The sequence below is a fragment of the Camelina sativa genome, chromosome 17 (assembly GCF_000633955.1).
Source record: "Camelina sativa cultivar DH55 chromosome 17, Cs, whole genome shotgun sequence".
NCBI classification, from domain to species: domain Eukaryota; kingdom Viridiplantae; phylum Streptophyta; class Magnoliopsida; order Brassicales; family Brassicaceae; genus Camelina; species Camelina sativa.
This window is the reverse complement of record NC_025701.1, coordinates 12,070,262-12,083,997: the sequence shown is the minus strand read 5'-3', so window position 1 is coordinate 12,083,997 and position 13,736 is coordinate 12,070,262. Positions and strand designations below refer to the sequence as shown.

The 13,736-nt window shown below is 36.1% G+C and overlaps 4 protein-coding genes across 6 annotated transcripts in view; all 4 read left to right on the top strand.

The window, feature by feature from the left end:
• LOC104756809 (TMV resistance protein N-like) overlaps nucleotides 1-2,646 on the top strand; it is a 12,021-nt gene extending 9,375 nt beyond the window's left edge. For both annotated transcript variants that reach the window (XM_010479453.2, XM_010479454.2), the window contains exons 5-7: nucleotides 12-712; nucleotides 792-1,433; nucleotides 1,941-2,646. In XM_010479453.2, the coding sequence (XP_010477755.1) occupies nucleotides 12-712; nucleotides 792-1,337 (1,247 nt within the window). In that variant the 3' untranslated portion in view covers nucleotides 1,338-1,433; nucleotides 1,941-2,646. The remainder of the gene's footprint in view (nucleotides 1-11; nucleotides 713-791; nucleotides 1,434-1,940) is intronic.
• Nucleotides 2,012-2,580, top strand: LOC104759410 (toll/interleukin-1 receptor-like protein). The gene is made up of 2 exons (XM_010482344.1): nucleotides 2,012-2,484; nucleotides 2,571-2,580. Exons 1-2 carry the CDS (start codon nucleotides 2,012-2,014, stop codon nucleotides 2,578-2,580), a joined length of 483 nt encoding a protein of 160 aa, XP_010480646.1.
• On the top strand, nucleotides 2,393-7,302 carry LOC104756810 (disease resistance protein TAO1-like). Of its 2 annotated transcripts, none has more exons than XM_010479458.1 (6): nucleotides 2,393-2,484; nucleotides 2,772-3,306; nucleotides 3,404-4,472; nucleotides 4,551-4,895; nucleotides 4,990-6,588; nucleotides 6,679-7,302. In XM_010479458.1, the coding sequence occupies exons 2-6, from the start codon at nucleotides 2,831-2,833 to the stop codon at nucleotides 7,177-7,179; spliced, it is 3,990 nt and encodes a 1,329-aa protein (XP_010477760.1). In that variant the 5' UTR covers nucleotides 2,393-2,484; nucleotides 2,772-2,830; the 3' UTR covers nucleotides 7,180-7,302. The 2 variants fall into 2 exon arrangements, with proteins under 2 accessions (XP_010477760.1, XP_010477759.1); XM_010479457.1 differs by having other exon boundaries at nucleotides 2,396-2,484; nucleotides 2,754-3,306.
• On the top strand, nucleotides 11,720-12,739 carry LOC104756808 (F-box/kelch-repeat protein At3g06570-like). The gene is made up of 2 exons (XM_010479452.2): nucleotides 11,720-12,521; nucleotides 12,598-12,739. The coding sequence occupies exons 1-2, from the start codon at nucleotides 11,733-11,735 to the stop codon at nucleotides 12,661-12,663; spliced, it is 855 nt and encodes a 284-aa protein (XP_010477754.1). The 5' UTR covers nucleotides 11,720-11,732; the 3' UTR covers nucleotides 12,664-12,739.

The window sequence follows — 13,736 nt, the reverse complement described above, 5'->3', positions numbered from 1 at the left end:
ATATCTTGAAGGCTCTAACATAGAGAAACTGCCGGATGATTTTGGCAAGCTGGAAAACCTACTCGTACTCCGAATGAACAACTGTAAAAAGCTTAAGAGGCTTCCTGAATCATTTGGAGACTTGAAATCACTTCACCATCTGTCTATGCAAGAAACTTCGGTGACAAAGTTGCCAGAAAGTTTTGGGAACCTTTCAAATCTAAGGGTATTGAAGATGTTGAAGAAACCTCTTTTTAGAAGTTTTGAAAGTGAAGAACCTCATTTTGTGGAAGTACCAAATTCGTTCTCAAACCTCTTGTTGCTTGAGGAAATGGATGCTCGTAGTTGTGGAATAGCCGGTAAAATCCCAGATGTTGTTGAGAAGATGTCGTCTGTGAAAATACTGAATCTCGGGAATAATTATTTTCACAGCCTTCCATCTAGTCTCAAGGGGTTATCAAATCTCAAAAACCTTTTATTGTATGACTGCCGAGAGCTCAAGTGTCTCCCTCCTCTTCCATGGAAACTGGAGCAGCTAAGTCTGGCAAACTGCTTTTCATTGGAAAGTATATCCGACCTTTCCAACCTGAAGATCTTGCATGAGCTCAATCTCACAAACTGTCAAAAAGTGATTGATATTCCAGGCCTAGAGCACTTGACGGGTCTGAATAGATTATACATGAGTGGCTGTAACTCCACATGCTCCCTTGCAGTAAAGAAAAGACTCTCCAAGGTGATTCTACAAACTCTATAGAATCTCAATTAGGTGAATCCCAAAGATTTGTTTTAAAAACTTGCTTATCTCATTGCAGGCGTCTTTGAAATTACTGAGGAATCTGAGCTTGCCTGGAAACAGAATCCCGGACTGGTTCTCACAAGGCCCTCTCACGTTTTCAGCTCAACCGAACAGAGAGCTAAGAGGAGTAGTCCTTGCTGTTGTTGTGGCTCTAAAACAGGAAATAGGAGATGACTACCAGCTGCCAGATGTGTTGGAGGTTCAAGCCCAAATTCTCAAACTTGGCTTAGCCTTATACACCCACACATTGCACCTCTCTGGAGTTCCTAGAACAAGTAACGATCAACTCCACATCTGCCGTTACTCAGCTTTGCACCCAATGGTTATGACGATGAAAGACGGGTATACCATCCAAGTGATCAAAAGACAACCGCCAATCAAACAAGGCGTGGAGTTAAAGATGCATGGGATACATCTGGTTTATGAAGGGGATGATGATTTTAAAGGCGAAGAACATTTATTAACCGAGTCACAGTTAACCGTCTCTCAGAAGCTTGCCAATTTTTTCAGATCTTTCGATGAAGGTAAAGCCAGCTCAGAAAGTAAATCGACTGTTACATGATCTGCTTCCCACAAAGAAGATATCAAACTGCTCACAGTCAATCTTATCGATCCAAACCGTTTGGTGCTCAGATATGATGATGGTATCTTCAAACAGGTAAGCCACTAAATAGCAACACTAAAAACATTTCTTAATAGTTTTCCTACTAAATTCCCTCAGAACCGACATATAAAGGAACTTGCACTCTATAACTTTCTTGTGAGAAGATATATATATATATCCCTTACGACAATTTTAGTTACCAAATCCTCTATCCAGGCACTAGTCTTCTATCATCTTGACAAAAGAAGTTCAAATGTTAGCATGATAACCTTCATTATAGAGACTATTGTTTATTCTTTTTTTTCACTGCATATGTGATTTACATTTTTCTAATATATACAAGCTATGATGAAAAAAAAAATTAAAATTCCTTTGAAGGCTTCAATCTTCACAAAGTCAATGCTTAGAAAAAATATAATAAAACTTGTTGTTGCCCGTGAATGTTGATCTGAATTATTTTACACATGACACTGCACGACGTTTTCGGTTTGGATAAGATTCATGTAGTTGTTTAGGATTATGACTGAAGAGTCTAAAACTAATATAAAACTTTGTATACAGATTCACGTGAAGAGTTTCTACATCCTGTTGACTTTGAAAACTTGATTTCGAAGAAGAAAGATCGGGAGATAATGAAGACCGGCGCCTCTGTTTCCAATCCGCGTTCGAGGCTAAAGTGGGACACATTCCTCAGTTTCCAAAGAGATACGAGGCACAAATTCACTGATCGTCTCTATGAAGCGCTCGTCAAGGAACAGGTCCGGGTTTGGAACGATGATGTGGAAGGTGGGGATCATGATGAGCTACGTCCAAGTCTCGTGGAGGCTATAGAGGACTCGGTGGCATCTGTTGTAGTTTTATCCCCTAACTACGCTAACTCTCACCTGCGCCTCGAAGAATTAGCTAAGCTATGCGATCTGAGAGCATCTCTGAAACGTCTGGTGTTTCCGATCTTTTATGAGGTCCAACCATGGGAAGTTCGGACACAGAACGGTCCATTCGAAGAATATTTTAAAGATCATTCGAAAAGTTTCGGAGAGGAGAAGATACAACGATGGAAGGGAGCTTTGACTTTAGTAGGAAATCTCTCCGGTTTAATTTACGGGTATGACTTCAATATTACTCATCTTAATTATTGAATTTATATTCCTTTTTATTCAAGTAATAATGTAATATTTATATGATTGGTAGATACATTTGACATATACAACATCTCATCTATAGTATTTTAAAGTCGTGTTTTTGTACGTTTCTTGAAAGTTGAATACATCTCTTCCTTTCATTTCCTTCCCATGGGACCAAAACTTAACCAAAGCTTAATAAGAAAAGAGTAAAAAAGGGACACTGCGTCTCGTTCTGATTGACTTTAGACAGAACTGTGTGGCGTTTCAGCGATTGCATATTCTTGTTGCTGAGATTTCGAAGAGCACAGAGTTGATTTATTAAGGGAGATGGAGATGGAGAATGGCGTTGTTTTCCCTCATAGGCTCAAGTTCAACGTCTTTCTCAGCTTCCGAGGCCTAGACACGCGCAAAAACTTCTGTGAGCGTCTCTATGTCGCGCTCAACGGGAAGGAAAACGTCCGAGTCTTCCGTGACAACGAGGGTATGCAACGAGGCGATGAGATCGGTCCAAGTCTCGACTTAGCTATAGAGGACTCAGCAGCTTCCATCATCATCTTATCCACTAACTACGCTAACTCTTCCTGGTGCTTAGATGAATTAGCTTTGCTCTGCGATCTTAGTGCATCTCTGAAACGTCCGATGATTCCCATCTTTTATGGAGTCAATCCCTCTCACGTCCGCAAACAGAGCGGTCATTTCGAGAAGCATCTTGAAGAACACGCCATTGAATTTGACGAGGAGAAGATACAGCGATGGAGGCGAGCTATGTATTTAGTCGGAAATATCCCTGGATTTGTCTGCACGTAGGAATCCATATCTCTGCATTTGTTTGCATTTGTAAATTCATGTCAAATTGAATTTTGAAACTTTTTGTGGATTGTCTTTTTGGGAAATTTGCAGAGAAGATACTGTTGAAGATGACATGATAGGGCTGGTGGTGAAAAGGGTTTTAGCTGAAGTGAGGAATACACCAGAGAGAGTGGCAGACTACACTGTTGGGCTGGAATCATCTGTTGGGGATTTGATGCAGCTGCTCAAATTTGAATCCTCTTCTCGTGTTCAAATCTTGGGACTTTACGGTATGGGTGGTGTTGGCAAGACGACCCTTGCTAAATACTTCTATAACAAGATCATTGTTGATTTCGAGCATCGAGTAATCATCTATAACGTTAGAGAAAAATCATCAACCCAAGGTGGCTTAGACGATCTGAAAGGAACTTTCGTTCGTAAACTTTTCCAAGGAGAGAATGCTCGTGGGAAGAAGATTCTTGCGGTTTTAGATGATGTTGATAACATCGAACAGGTTAATGCACTGATTGGTGAAATAAGCTTGTATGATAAAGGAAGTCTTATAGTCATCACTACCAGAGATGAGGAGATTCTGAGTAGGCTCTCAGTGAACCTACGATATGAGGTCAAGTGCTTGACTGAGATGGAGGCATTGAAGTTGTTTAGTTATTACTCGCTACGAAAAGAGAAACCACCATCAGAGAGTCTGTTGGAGTTGTCCAAGAAGAGTGTTGAGTTAACAGGACTGTTGCCACTGGCTGTTAAAGTTTTTGGTTCTCATTTGTATGACAAGGACGAAAACGAATGGCGAGTTCAAATAGAGAAGCTGAAAAATATCCAACCAGACAAACTTCATGGTGTTCTGGCGCTGAGTTTCGAATCTTTAGACGATGAAGAAAAAAAAGTATTCCTCGATATAGCGTGTCTCTTTCTCAGAACGAAGATAACAAAAGATGAAGTTGTTGACATACTGAACGGATGTGGGTTTCACGCTGAGGTTGCCCTCAGTGTCCTCAGACAGAAGTCTCTCATTAAGATTAGAGACAATAATCTTTGGATGCATGATCAGATTAGAGACATGGGTAGGCAAATGGTCCTTAGAGAAAGCAGAGAGGATCCTGGAATGCGAAGTAGACTCTGGGATCATGGTGAAATTATGACCGTATTGAACAATATGAAGGTATTTACCTACAGTTTATATATCATTGTCTGTTTAACTAGATTTTCATGATTGTTTATTTCCTGTAATGGATAACAGGGTACGCCATCCATCCGAGGAATTGTATGCGACTTTGAAAAGAAGTCTACCGATGAGATTGCTTCGAGGATTCTACACAACAATCCCGCAGAGGAAAAGCCAAAATGTTATGAAAGCACCATCCCGGTAGAGCCTTTTGTACCAATGACGAAGTTGAGACTTCTTCAGATTAATCATGTGAACCTGGAAGGAAATCTAAAACTCCTCCCATCTGAACTCAAGTGGATACAGTGGAAAGGTTGTCCGTTAGAAGATCTCCCTCTAAATGTTCTTGCTGGGCAACTTGCTGTTCTTGATCTTTCAGAGAGTGGAATAAGACGAGTCCAGAGTTTGTCTAGCAAAGAGGTAAAGGCTTTCTTATTTTCCCTATACATGGTAAGTATATATAGTTTTGAGTCATAAAGTCTCCTTGCTATAAATAGTTATTTCTGCTTTTCAGGTTGATAAGAACTTGAAGGTTATAAATTTGCGTGGTTGCCACAGCTTAGAAGCCATTCCTGATTTATCAAACCATAAAGCCCTAGAGAAGCTTGTTCTCGAGCGATGCAAACTTCTGGTGAAGGTTCCTAGCTCTATTGGCAATATAAGATCATTGGTTCACTTGGACTTCAAGAACTGTTCAAATCTCTCTGACTTTCGTGTGGATGTTTCTGGACTGAAGCTTCTCGAAAAACTTACCCTCTCTGGCTGTTCAAACCTGAGTGTGTTGCCAGAACGCATTGGTTTCTTGCCGTGTTTGAAAAAGCTTCTTCTTGATGGAACTGCAATAAAGAAGTTACCAGAATCCATTTACCGCCTCGAAAATCTTGAAAAGCTTAGTCTAAAGAGCTGCAGATCTATTAAAGAGCTACCTTTGTGCATAGGAACATTGACATCACTGGAGAAGCTATATCTTGATTTTACTGCACTGCAAAATCTTCCGCCTTCTATCGTAAAGCTAAAAAATCTCCAGAAGCTGCATTTGAGGTGTTGCAAATCCCTTTTTGAGATTCCTGGCACTATCAATAAGCTCATATCACTGAAGGAATTAGTCATCAACAGAAGCGGGGTAAAAACTGTATCTCTAGAATCAGGCTCACTGCAACGTTTGACTGACTTTTCAGCAGGAGATTGCACACATCTAAAAGAGGTTCCTAGTTCTATTGGTGGATTAAATTCTCTTCTCCAGTTGAATTTAGATAAGACCGCAATTACTACTCTACCAGAAAGAATTGGTGACTTGCAATTTATCCTCAAACTTGAGTTGAGGAACTGCGAATTTCTGAAAGTCCTGCCTAAGTCAATCGGAGCTATGGATACACTCTGTAAGTTATACCTTGAAGGCTCTAACATTGAGGAACTACCGGAAGATTTTGGCAATCTGGAAAACCTGGTCTTACTCCAAATGAACAAGTGTAAAATGCTAAAGAAGCTTCCTGACTCATTTGGAAACTTGAAATCTCTTTACCATCTATACATGGAGGAAACTTTGGTCATGGAGTTGCCAGAAAGTTTCGGTAACCTCTCAAAGTTAAGGGTATTGAAAATGCTGAAGAAGCCTCTCTTTAGAAGTACTGGGAGTTATCCTCCAGGTACAAGCGAAGACACTCATTTTGTAGAATTACCAAACTCTTTCGCAAACCTCAAGTTGTTCGAGGAACTTGATGCTCGCGGTAGGGGAATATCGGGTAAAATCCAAGATGGTCTTGAGAAGCTTTCGTCTCTAAAGACACTGAACCTGGGGAATAATTGTTTTCATAGTCTCCCTTGTAGTCTCAAGAGGTTATCAAATCTCAGAGAACTCTCATTGTATGACTGCCGAGAGCTCACATGTCTTCCCCCTCTTCCATGTCAACTGGAGCAGCTAAACCTAGCAAACTGCTTTTCGTTGGAGAGTATATCCGACCTTTCAGAGCTCAGTATCTTGCACGACCTCAATCTCACAAACTGTGTGAAACTGGATGATGTTCCAGGCCTAGAGAAGTTGACGGGTCTGAAACGATTATACTTAAGCGGCTGTAACTCCTGCTCCCTTGCAGTAAAGCAAAGTCTCTCCAAGGTGATTCTCCATACTGCATCTAAACTCAACTAGTTGAATTTCAAAATGTGATAACAACTTGCTTGCGTTTTTGTGAACTTCTCATCGTAGGTATCTTTGAAAATGCTGCGGAATCTGAGTTTGCCTGGAAACAGGATCCCGGGCTGGTTCTCACAAGGCCCTCTCACGTTCTCAGTTCAACCGAACAGAGAGCTCAGAGGTGTAATCGTTGCTGTTGTTGTGGCTCTTAACCTTGAAAATGAAGATAACTACCAGCTGCCTGATGTGGTGGATGTTCAAGTTCAAATTCTCAATCTCGACCTAGCCTTATACACCCACACATTGCACCTCTCTGGAGTGCCTATAACAAGTAATGATCAACTCCACATCTGCCGTTACTCAGCTTCGCACGCAATGGTTAAGGCGTTAAAAGACGGTTATACCATACAGGTGATCAAAAGACAACCGCCATTCAAACAAGGCGTCGAGCTAAAGATGCGTGGGATTTATCTAATTTACGAGGGGGATGATGATATTACAGGCGATGAAGATTTCTTAACTGAGTCACAGCTAACAATTTCTCAGAAACTTGCCAATTTTTTCAGCTCTTGACTAGCTAAGAAAATGAATCTACTGTTACATGATTTGCTACCACGGAGATGTTAAGAAACTGCACAGAGTCAGTCTTATCATACTAACTGCTGGCTGTTGCTCATATAAGAGTGTTTTGGCTCTTGTGTTTTCTTTTTACGTCTATTTCTTTACTTTACTTTTACAATCAATGAAAAAAAACCAAAAAGAGGAAACTCTTGTTTCCCAATTTTTTTAGAGTTACAACGGATTTGGTAAAGATCAAAACTTGTAATGCAGAAAGGTTGTTAAAGCGTGGAGACCAGGGTTCAAGGAACGTCTGACTTATTAATAACCTACTGGTGGATTGAGATATCCACAGTGATGAGTTAGGATTGATGCCTGCAGGACCAGCTTGGAGTCCGTTGGGACGGCTAGCGGTGGGCTAGCAGGGTCTACGGACGGTCCGTTGGGGCAGCTAGCGGTGGGCTAGTGAGATCCGCAAAACGGGTTGTCACAATAATACATAAATCGATGTACCAAAGTTAACCATTTGAGAGTTACAAAAGTGTAATTGAGAACACTACTATGATATTATTACGGGAGTTACAAACAAACTTTTATACTTTTACAACTCCTAAATTTAAAACTCATTTAGAGAGTTGTATAGTTACGAAGAATATTGTAGCTATGCATTAATCTATATATACATTTTTTAAGTATATTTTGGGTTCTACCCTTTTAGTTTTACTTATTTACAATATTGATCCTAAAAAAATTGCACAAAAAAACTATAACTAAAACCGAAAATTCCTAAAATATCTTTACAACAATATTCTGTTTTCCTTTAATATATATTTTTTAAATCGAAATTATCATATTAAGAAACATATTAAGAACCAAAATCCTAAACTTCCCTAAAACAATGGTAACAATTATTCATTCTACTTATAAATCTTAAATGAAACCAATCTTTGGATCATTGAATCAAAAATTAAATCAACAATCCATTAAAATAGGAAACAATACCTAAGTAACAAATTTGAGCTTTCAATGCTATCACTAACAATAAATATGGTATTAAAACATACAAAACTAAATAGAAACTAAATTAAACATTAAATTTCTAATCATGATTTTCAAGATTTTTAACTTGCTCACCAAGATTTATTCTCCTAACCATGACTACCTCTATAAATAATCTCTAAATGGAACAACTATTGTTATCATTGTAGCAATACAGAGTTCATGTTTTCTTATCATTAAAGCATTTTCGTTCTCTCAGTTTTTTTTTTTTTTTAAATTGTACAGTTTGTTTTAAATATATGTTTACTATATGTGAACAAGATAATAAATATAAAAATAGAGAAGCATTAGTTTTTTGGGTTTTTTTATTATGCTTATGTTTCTTTTTATCATTCTCATTGATTATATTTGATTTAATTCTTTTTTTTTTTTGTAATAATTATACTAATTCTTAATCTTTTTTTTGGTAAGGATTAATGGATTATAATTCTTAATTCTTCCAAAAATAATTAATAATGTATAACTGTTGTATGACATAAGAAATACTACCAAAAAAATAAAACATAATTTTATTTTTTATTTTTTATTATAAAAATATATTACAAAAACAAAATCTGAGTTGCTAAAAATTTGTTTCGAAATTTTTTTTGTGCCTATAGGTTGGTTGCAAAACTCCATAATTTGATTCAAAAATATATGTTATACATTGATCATTTAAAAGGAATAGGAACATCTAATTCGCAAGGACATCTAATTCGCAAATAAATTTGATTTTTTTGTTAAATCCAACATATGTGAATTTACATTTAGCTATGGAAATTAAAAAAAAAAATAACTACGAATAGATTTAGAAAGGCAAGAGATATAAAGGAAATATTTTATTTTTATATAAATAAAATAAAATTTGAAAACAATGTTAAATAAGTATAATACTTTCTAAATTAAAATATAGAATCAAACTCTTACAACACATGAGATATAACAACATTTGATATTGGTGGGAGAGCAGGAGAGAATGATTACATATAAAATGATAATCCAAATAGATAATAGAGATGAATCTTTAAAAATAAGAATAATATAAATACATATCATGTAGTCTCTAAAATTAAAATTTAGTATTAAAAAATTACAATGATATTTTATTTGTTTTTTTTTGTAACCCATACAACAAAAATAAGAAACTAGAAAAAAAAAATGAAAAATGATTTGAGGTATCATGGAAGATTATGAGAGAGGGTAAAAATGAGAAAGTAAAAGAATGCCAATATGAAAGAATGAGAGAATGTTTATATATATAATAAGAATGAATGGAAGTTACATTTAGAATTATGGAGTTACAATAATAATTTATAATGTTTGAAGAAAATTAAATGGTTGAATCTATACTATTAATTGGGGAGCACACATAAGGATAAAAAAAAAACATAACATATATTCATGTTGCCAAACAGACCAATTTACTTACATAATTAAAAATAAAAAAAATAAACAATATATGGTAAACAAAAACTGTTAGTTGAAAATCTAATATTTATTGAAAACAGTAATTACGAAATTAATTATAAAATAAAATTATTCGATATTTTAGAAAATGGTTTAAAGTTGTTAGCATAAAAGCAAAATTATTAAATTTGAAATTGTATATATAAATAAATATATTTATTTTGGTTCTAGATTTTAAGATATTTATAGAAATCTAATTTAATATTTGAATATGATGTTTTATTTTAGCTTTTAAAATTTATTTAACAAAACTATGATAATTAATACGGCTTAATACCTATGGAAACAAAAAAGTTGATTGTTTGCTACCAAATATGAAAATCTTAGTATATATTTACTATATATTTTTTCTTTAAATTTTAGCATATTCGAGTTCGAGATTTTTAATTTTTTTTTGTTGTTGTAATAATTCTTTAATTACTGTATGGTATAAATTTTGATTGGAAATATATCAATGTTGCACAAATTTGTATTCTGAATCTAAAATAAAATCAAACATATATTTTAGGAATAAATATCCGTCAGATTAGAAAATAAGTGAATCACAAAATGCAACATACCCATAAATTGTGGAGTGACAAACAATATAACTAATTTTATCATTTTTTTACTAATATAACAATATAACAAACAATATAACTAATATAAATATTTTTAAGATCAACTTCCAAATTTACTTATTATCTTATTACAAATTGCAAAAATACCTAATGTAATATCGAAGTTCTGGAGAAATCTTTTCAAATTAAATTCGGGACTTGATTTCACAAACTGGCCCAAAAAAATATTAGATCAAGTTTTTAACATTCCAATTTATTTTAAATATTAGGACATGAAATAAAGGGTATGGAAAGAGAATTGTAATTCAAAAAAATAAAAAATAAACTATCTAAACTATTTTTTATATATTACAGGGCAAAAAATTTGTGTAATGCGAATTCAAAGAAGACAGATGCAGACATACATTTAGACGGGTCAAAGTATTCATGTGAATTATGCGGACTAAGTTTTTGCAAGTCAAAGTATTCTAATCCGTTGTGAGACGGGTTTCATTCGCTTATTTAGGCCATCTGATTCAAGAAATTTAATGTTTCGTTATTTTTTTAATCATATTTGATACTTCACAAGTTTAATATAAATCTAACTCATCACTAATTCGGTTTACACTCGATCCGGGTCTACTATCATGTGAATTCAAAATTTATGGTAAAACGATTATTATTTCAAACATTAATAAATTTGATGAAAGGAAACCAATATGAGTTTATGTTATAAATATTATACCAAATAAATACTATTAATTGAAACTTTTGAACATACATGCGGGTTTGATTTTCTTACCTATTTCCTAATTTGTTAGATTAAGATATCAATCTCTCAAACAAGTAAATTATTATGAAAACCACGGTTATGAAATAGGTGAACATGATATATATGAGAGAGGATGTGTTTTTGTCCGAAATAATCATACCATTTTTCTTTTACTAATTTTTTAATATATCTATTTTTGCTCATCAAAAAATTCTGATTATTCCTTTTGTCTAAACTGATTAAAAGCAAATCGAATACTAAATTAGTGCTTAAATAAGATATTGTAAATCTAACTACTAACTTAGCTTTTGAAATCAAACCCGCACGTACGTGCGGGTCCAATCCCTAGTAGGGATTAATGCAAAATTTATTTTATTTTCAATTATAATTTTATTTTAATGTATGATTTAAATGTATTATGTTAATTAGGTTTTAAATATTATTTAAAATTAGAAAATATTAAATGAAAATCAAAACCTTATTTATATATATATATGATTCAATCTAAATTGTTTGCAATTGTACCACTTCCCAACTTCACTTCGTATACATATATTTTTTTTTAATACTATGTTCGATATATGTTGACGACATTAATAAAATGAAGAAGTTTTCATTTCACAATTTTGTTTACACCATTAGTAATTTTATCGAATAAATGAACCCAATATATAAATAGGGGATCACGTGATTCGGAGTGATATATATATACAAGGAATAATAACTCTCGAAACAGAGAGAGAGGATCAACGATGTCGTCGCCTCCGCCGGAAAAAAAGAGATCGATGATTACGTTTGACTCCCTAACGCAGGACTTAATAGTGAGCATCATCGCACGCGTGCCAAGAGAATACTATCCGACTCTCTCCCTCGTATCCAAGAGATTTCGAGCTCTCCTAGTTTCACCGGAGCTTTACAAGGCCCGATCTCTCTCCAACCACACCGAGACTTGTCTGTATGTGTGCATAGAGGACGATCCTGATTATCACTGGTTCACCCTCAGCCGGAAACCTGATCAAACCCTAACCAGTGATGATGACGATGATGATGATGAGGAGAAGAAGTCAAGTGGCTACCTTTTGTCTAGAGTCCCAGTTACAAATTCTCCTCCTGGGGAATTTTGGAATCTCGTCACGGTCGGTTCTGAGATCTACAACATTGCCGGTTCCAGATACGAAGATCCCCGAGCTCTCTCTAGCGTCTCGATTCTGGATTGTCGGACTCACACGTGGAGCAAAGCTCCGAACTTGGGCGTGGAGCTATGGGCAGTTTCCGCTTGCGCCCATGATCGAATGATATATGTAGTAGGAAGGTACGAAGAAGAATCTGATGATTCCGGCGCCGGACAAGTCTTGCTTAAATCCTTCTTTGAGGTGTTGGACACAAAAACACAAACTTGGCATCCTCTACCGGCCAATGAAGAAGACATTATCTCGCACTGCAGTACCGAATTTGTTAACGGGAAGTTGCACGTGATGCCTTGGATGGCTAGTAAATGTGGTGTGGTTGCTTACAATTCCAAGGAAGCTAGATGGGAACAGGTTGATCGGGTGATGGGTGCTTTTATGTGTCGTAATGCTTATTGCGAGATTGATAATGTTTTGTATGTAAATGCAGATTCTGGAACAACTCGCTGTGAGGAACAAGTCGTTGTGCCGAACAGAGCATTGTGCCAGTCAGTAAGCTGCATCAGATCACAGACGCCCGAGTTGCTGACATGGATGTGTGAGCTGACGTGGAAAGACGTGAGTGGATGTGATGATGCGTCAAGGAAGGCTGTTGACGTGGTCTTGAAGATAGAGACAAGATTGTACTTGGAGATATGGAAAATATTCTCTGCGATAAATAAGGAAAGGATAAGCTTGAGGAGCAAGCAGTTTCCGTTTGTCTGGAGATATGAAGAATATTCTCCGCAACAGTTAAGGAAAGGATAAGGCTGAGAAACAAGCAGTTTCCTTATCCCGTGATACTTGGAGATTCGCCTTCTAGGGTTTCTCAAATCGTGTATATATATTCTAGGAGTAGGCCACGAGCCAATTTGAGCACTCTAGAATATTGATACAGTTGTAAACTTCGAAGCCACAAAAATAAGGCTTAGAAGGGGTGTTCCCAGTTCTCTGTGACGTTAATCAGGGTGGTGATTAAGTGCGCAGAGAATTGTTTTTTCTTTCTCTTAGATCTACTCTGGTGAGAGTTTAGATAGAAAAGAGAGAGGGTGAGTTTTAATCTCTCAGCTAAAAAGAGAGAGGGTGAGTTTATTCTCTTAGATCTACACAGGTGTGTGTTTAGATAGAAAAGAGAAGAGGGGTCAGATTCATTCTTAGTCGGGTTCAATCCTATTGGGTAGAATAGGTTGAGTAAGGGCCGAGACAAAATTGTATCCTTGTAAAAGATAAATTTTGTTAATAAGATTGAATAGAAAAGCGTTGGCTTGGCGCGTTCCAAGTGTGAATCAGTGTGTTGTGCTTCTCTATACCCTTACAATTGGTATCAGAGCAGACGCCTGATAAAAGAATTGTGTATCTTTTCAACAGGTGAGATCTTGAGACGAGGTATGGAGAATCCACAACAGTTCGTTGATGAGAACAATCCGCTGAAGCTTGATGTTGAGTATTATGATGATTGGAAAGCACAAATCAGACAGATGATTCAGAGTCGTGATATGGAAGCCTGGTTCGCTGTTAAAGATGGATGGTCACTTCCAACACTTACGAACATGAGAGGAGAAACTGTAGTAAAGCCCTGTAAGCTATGGA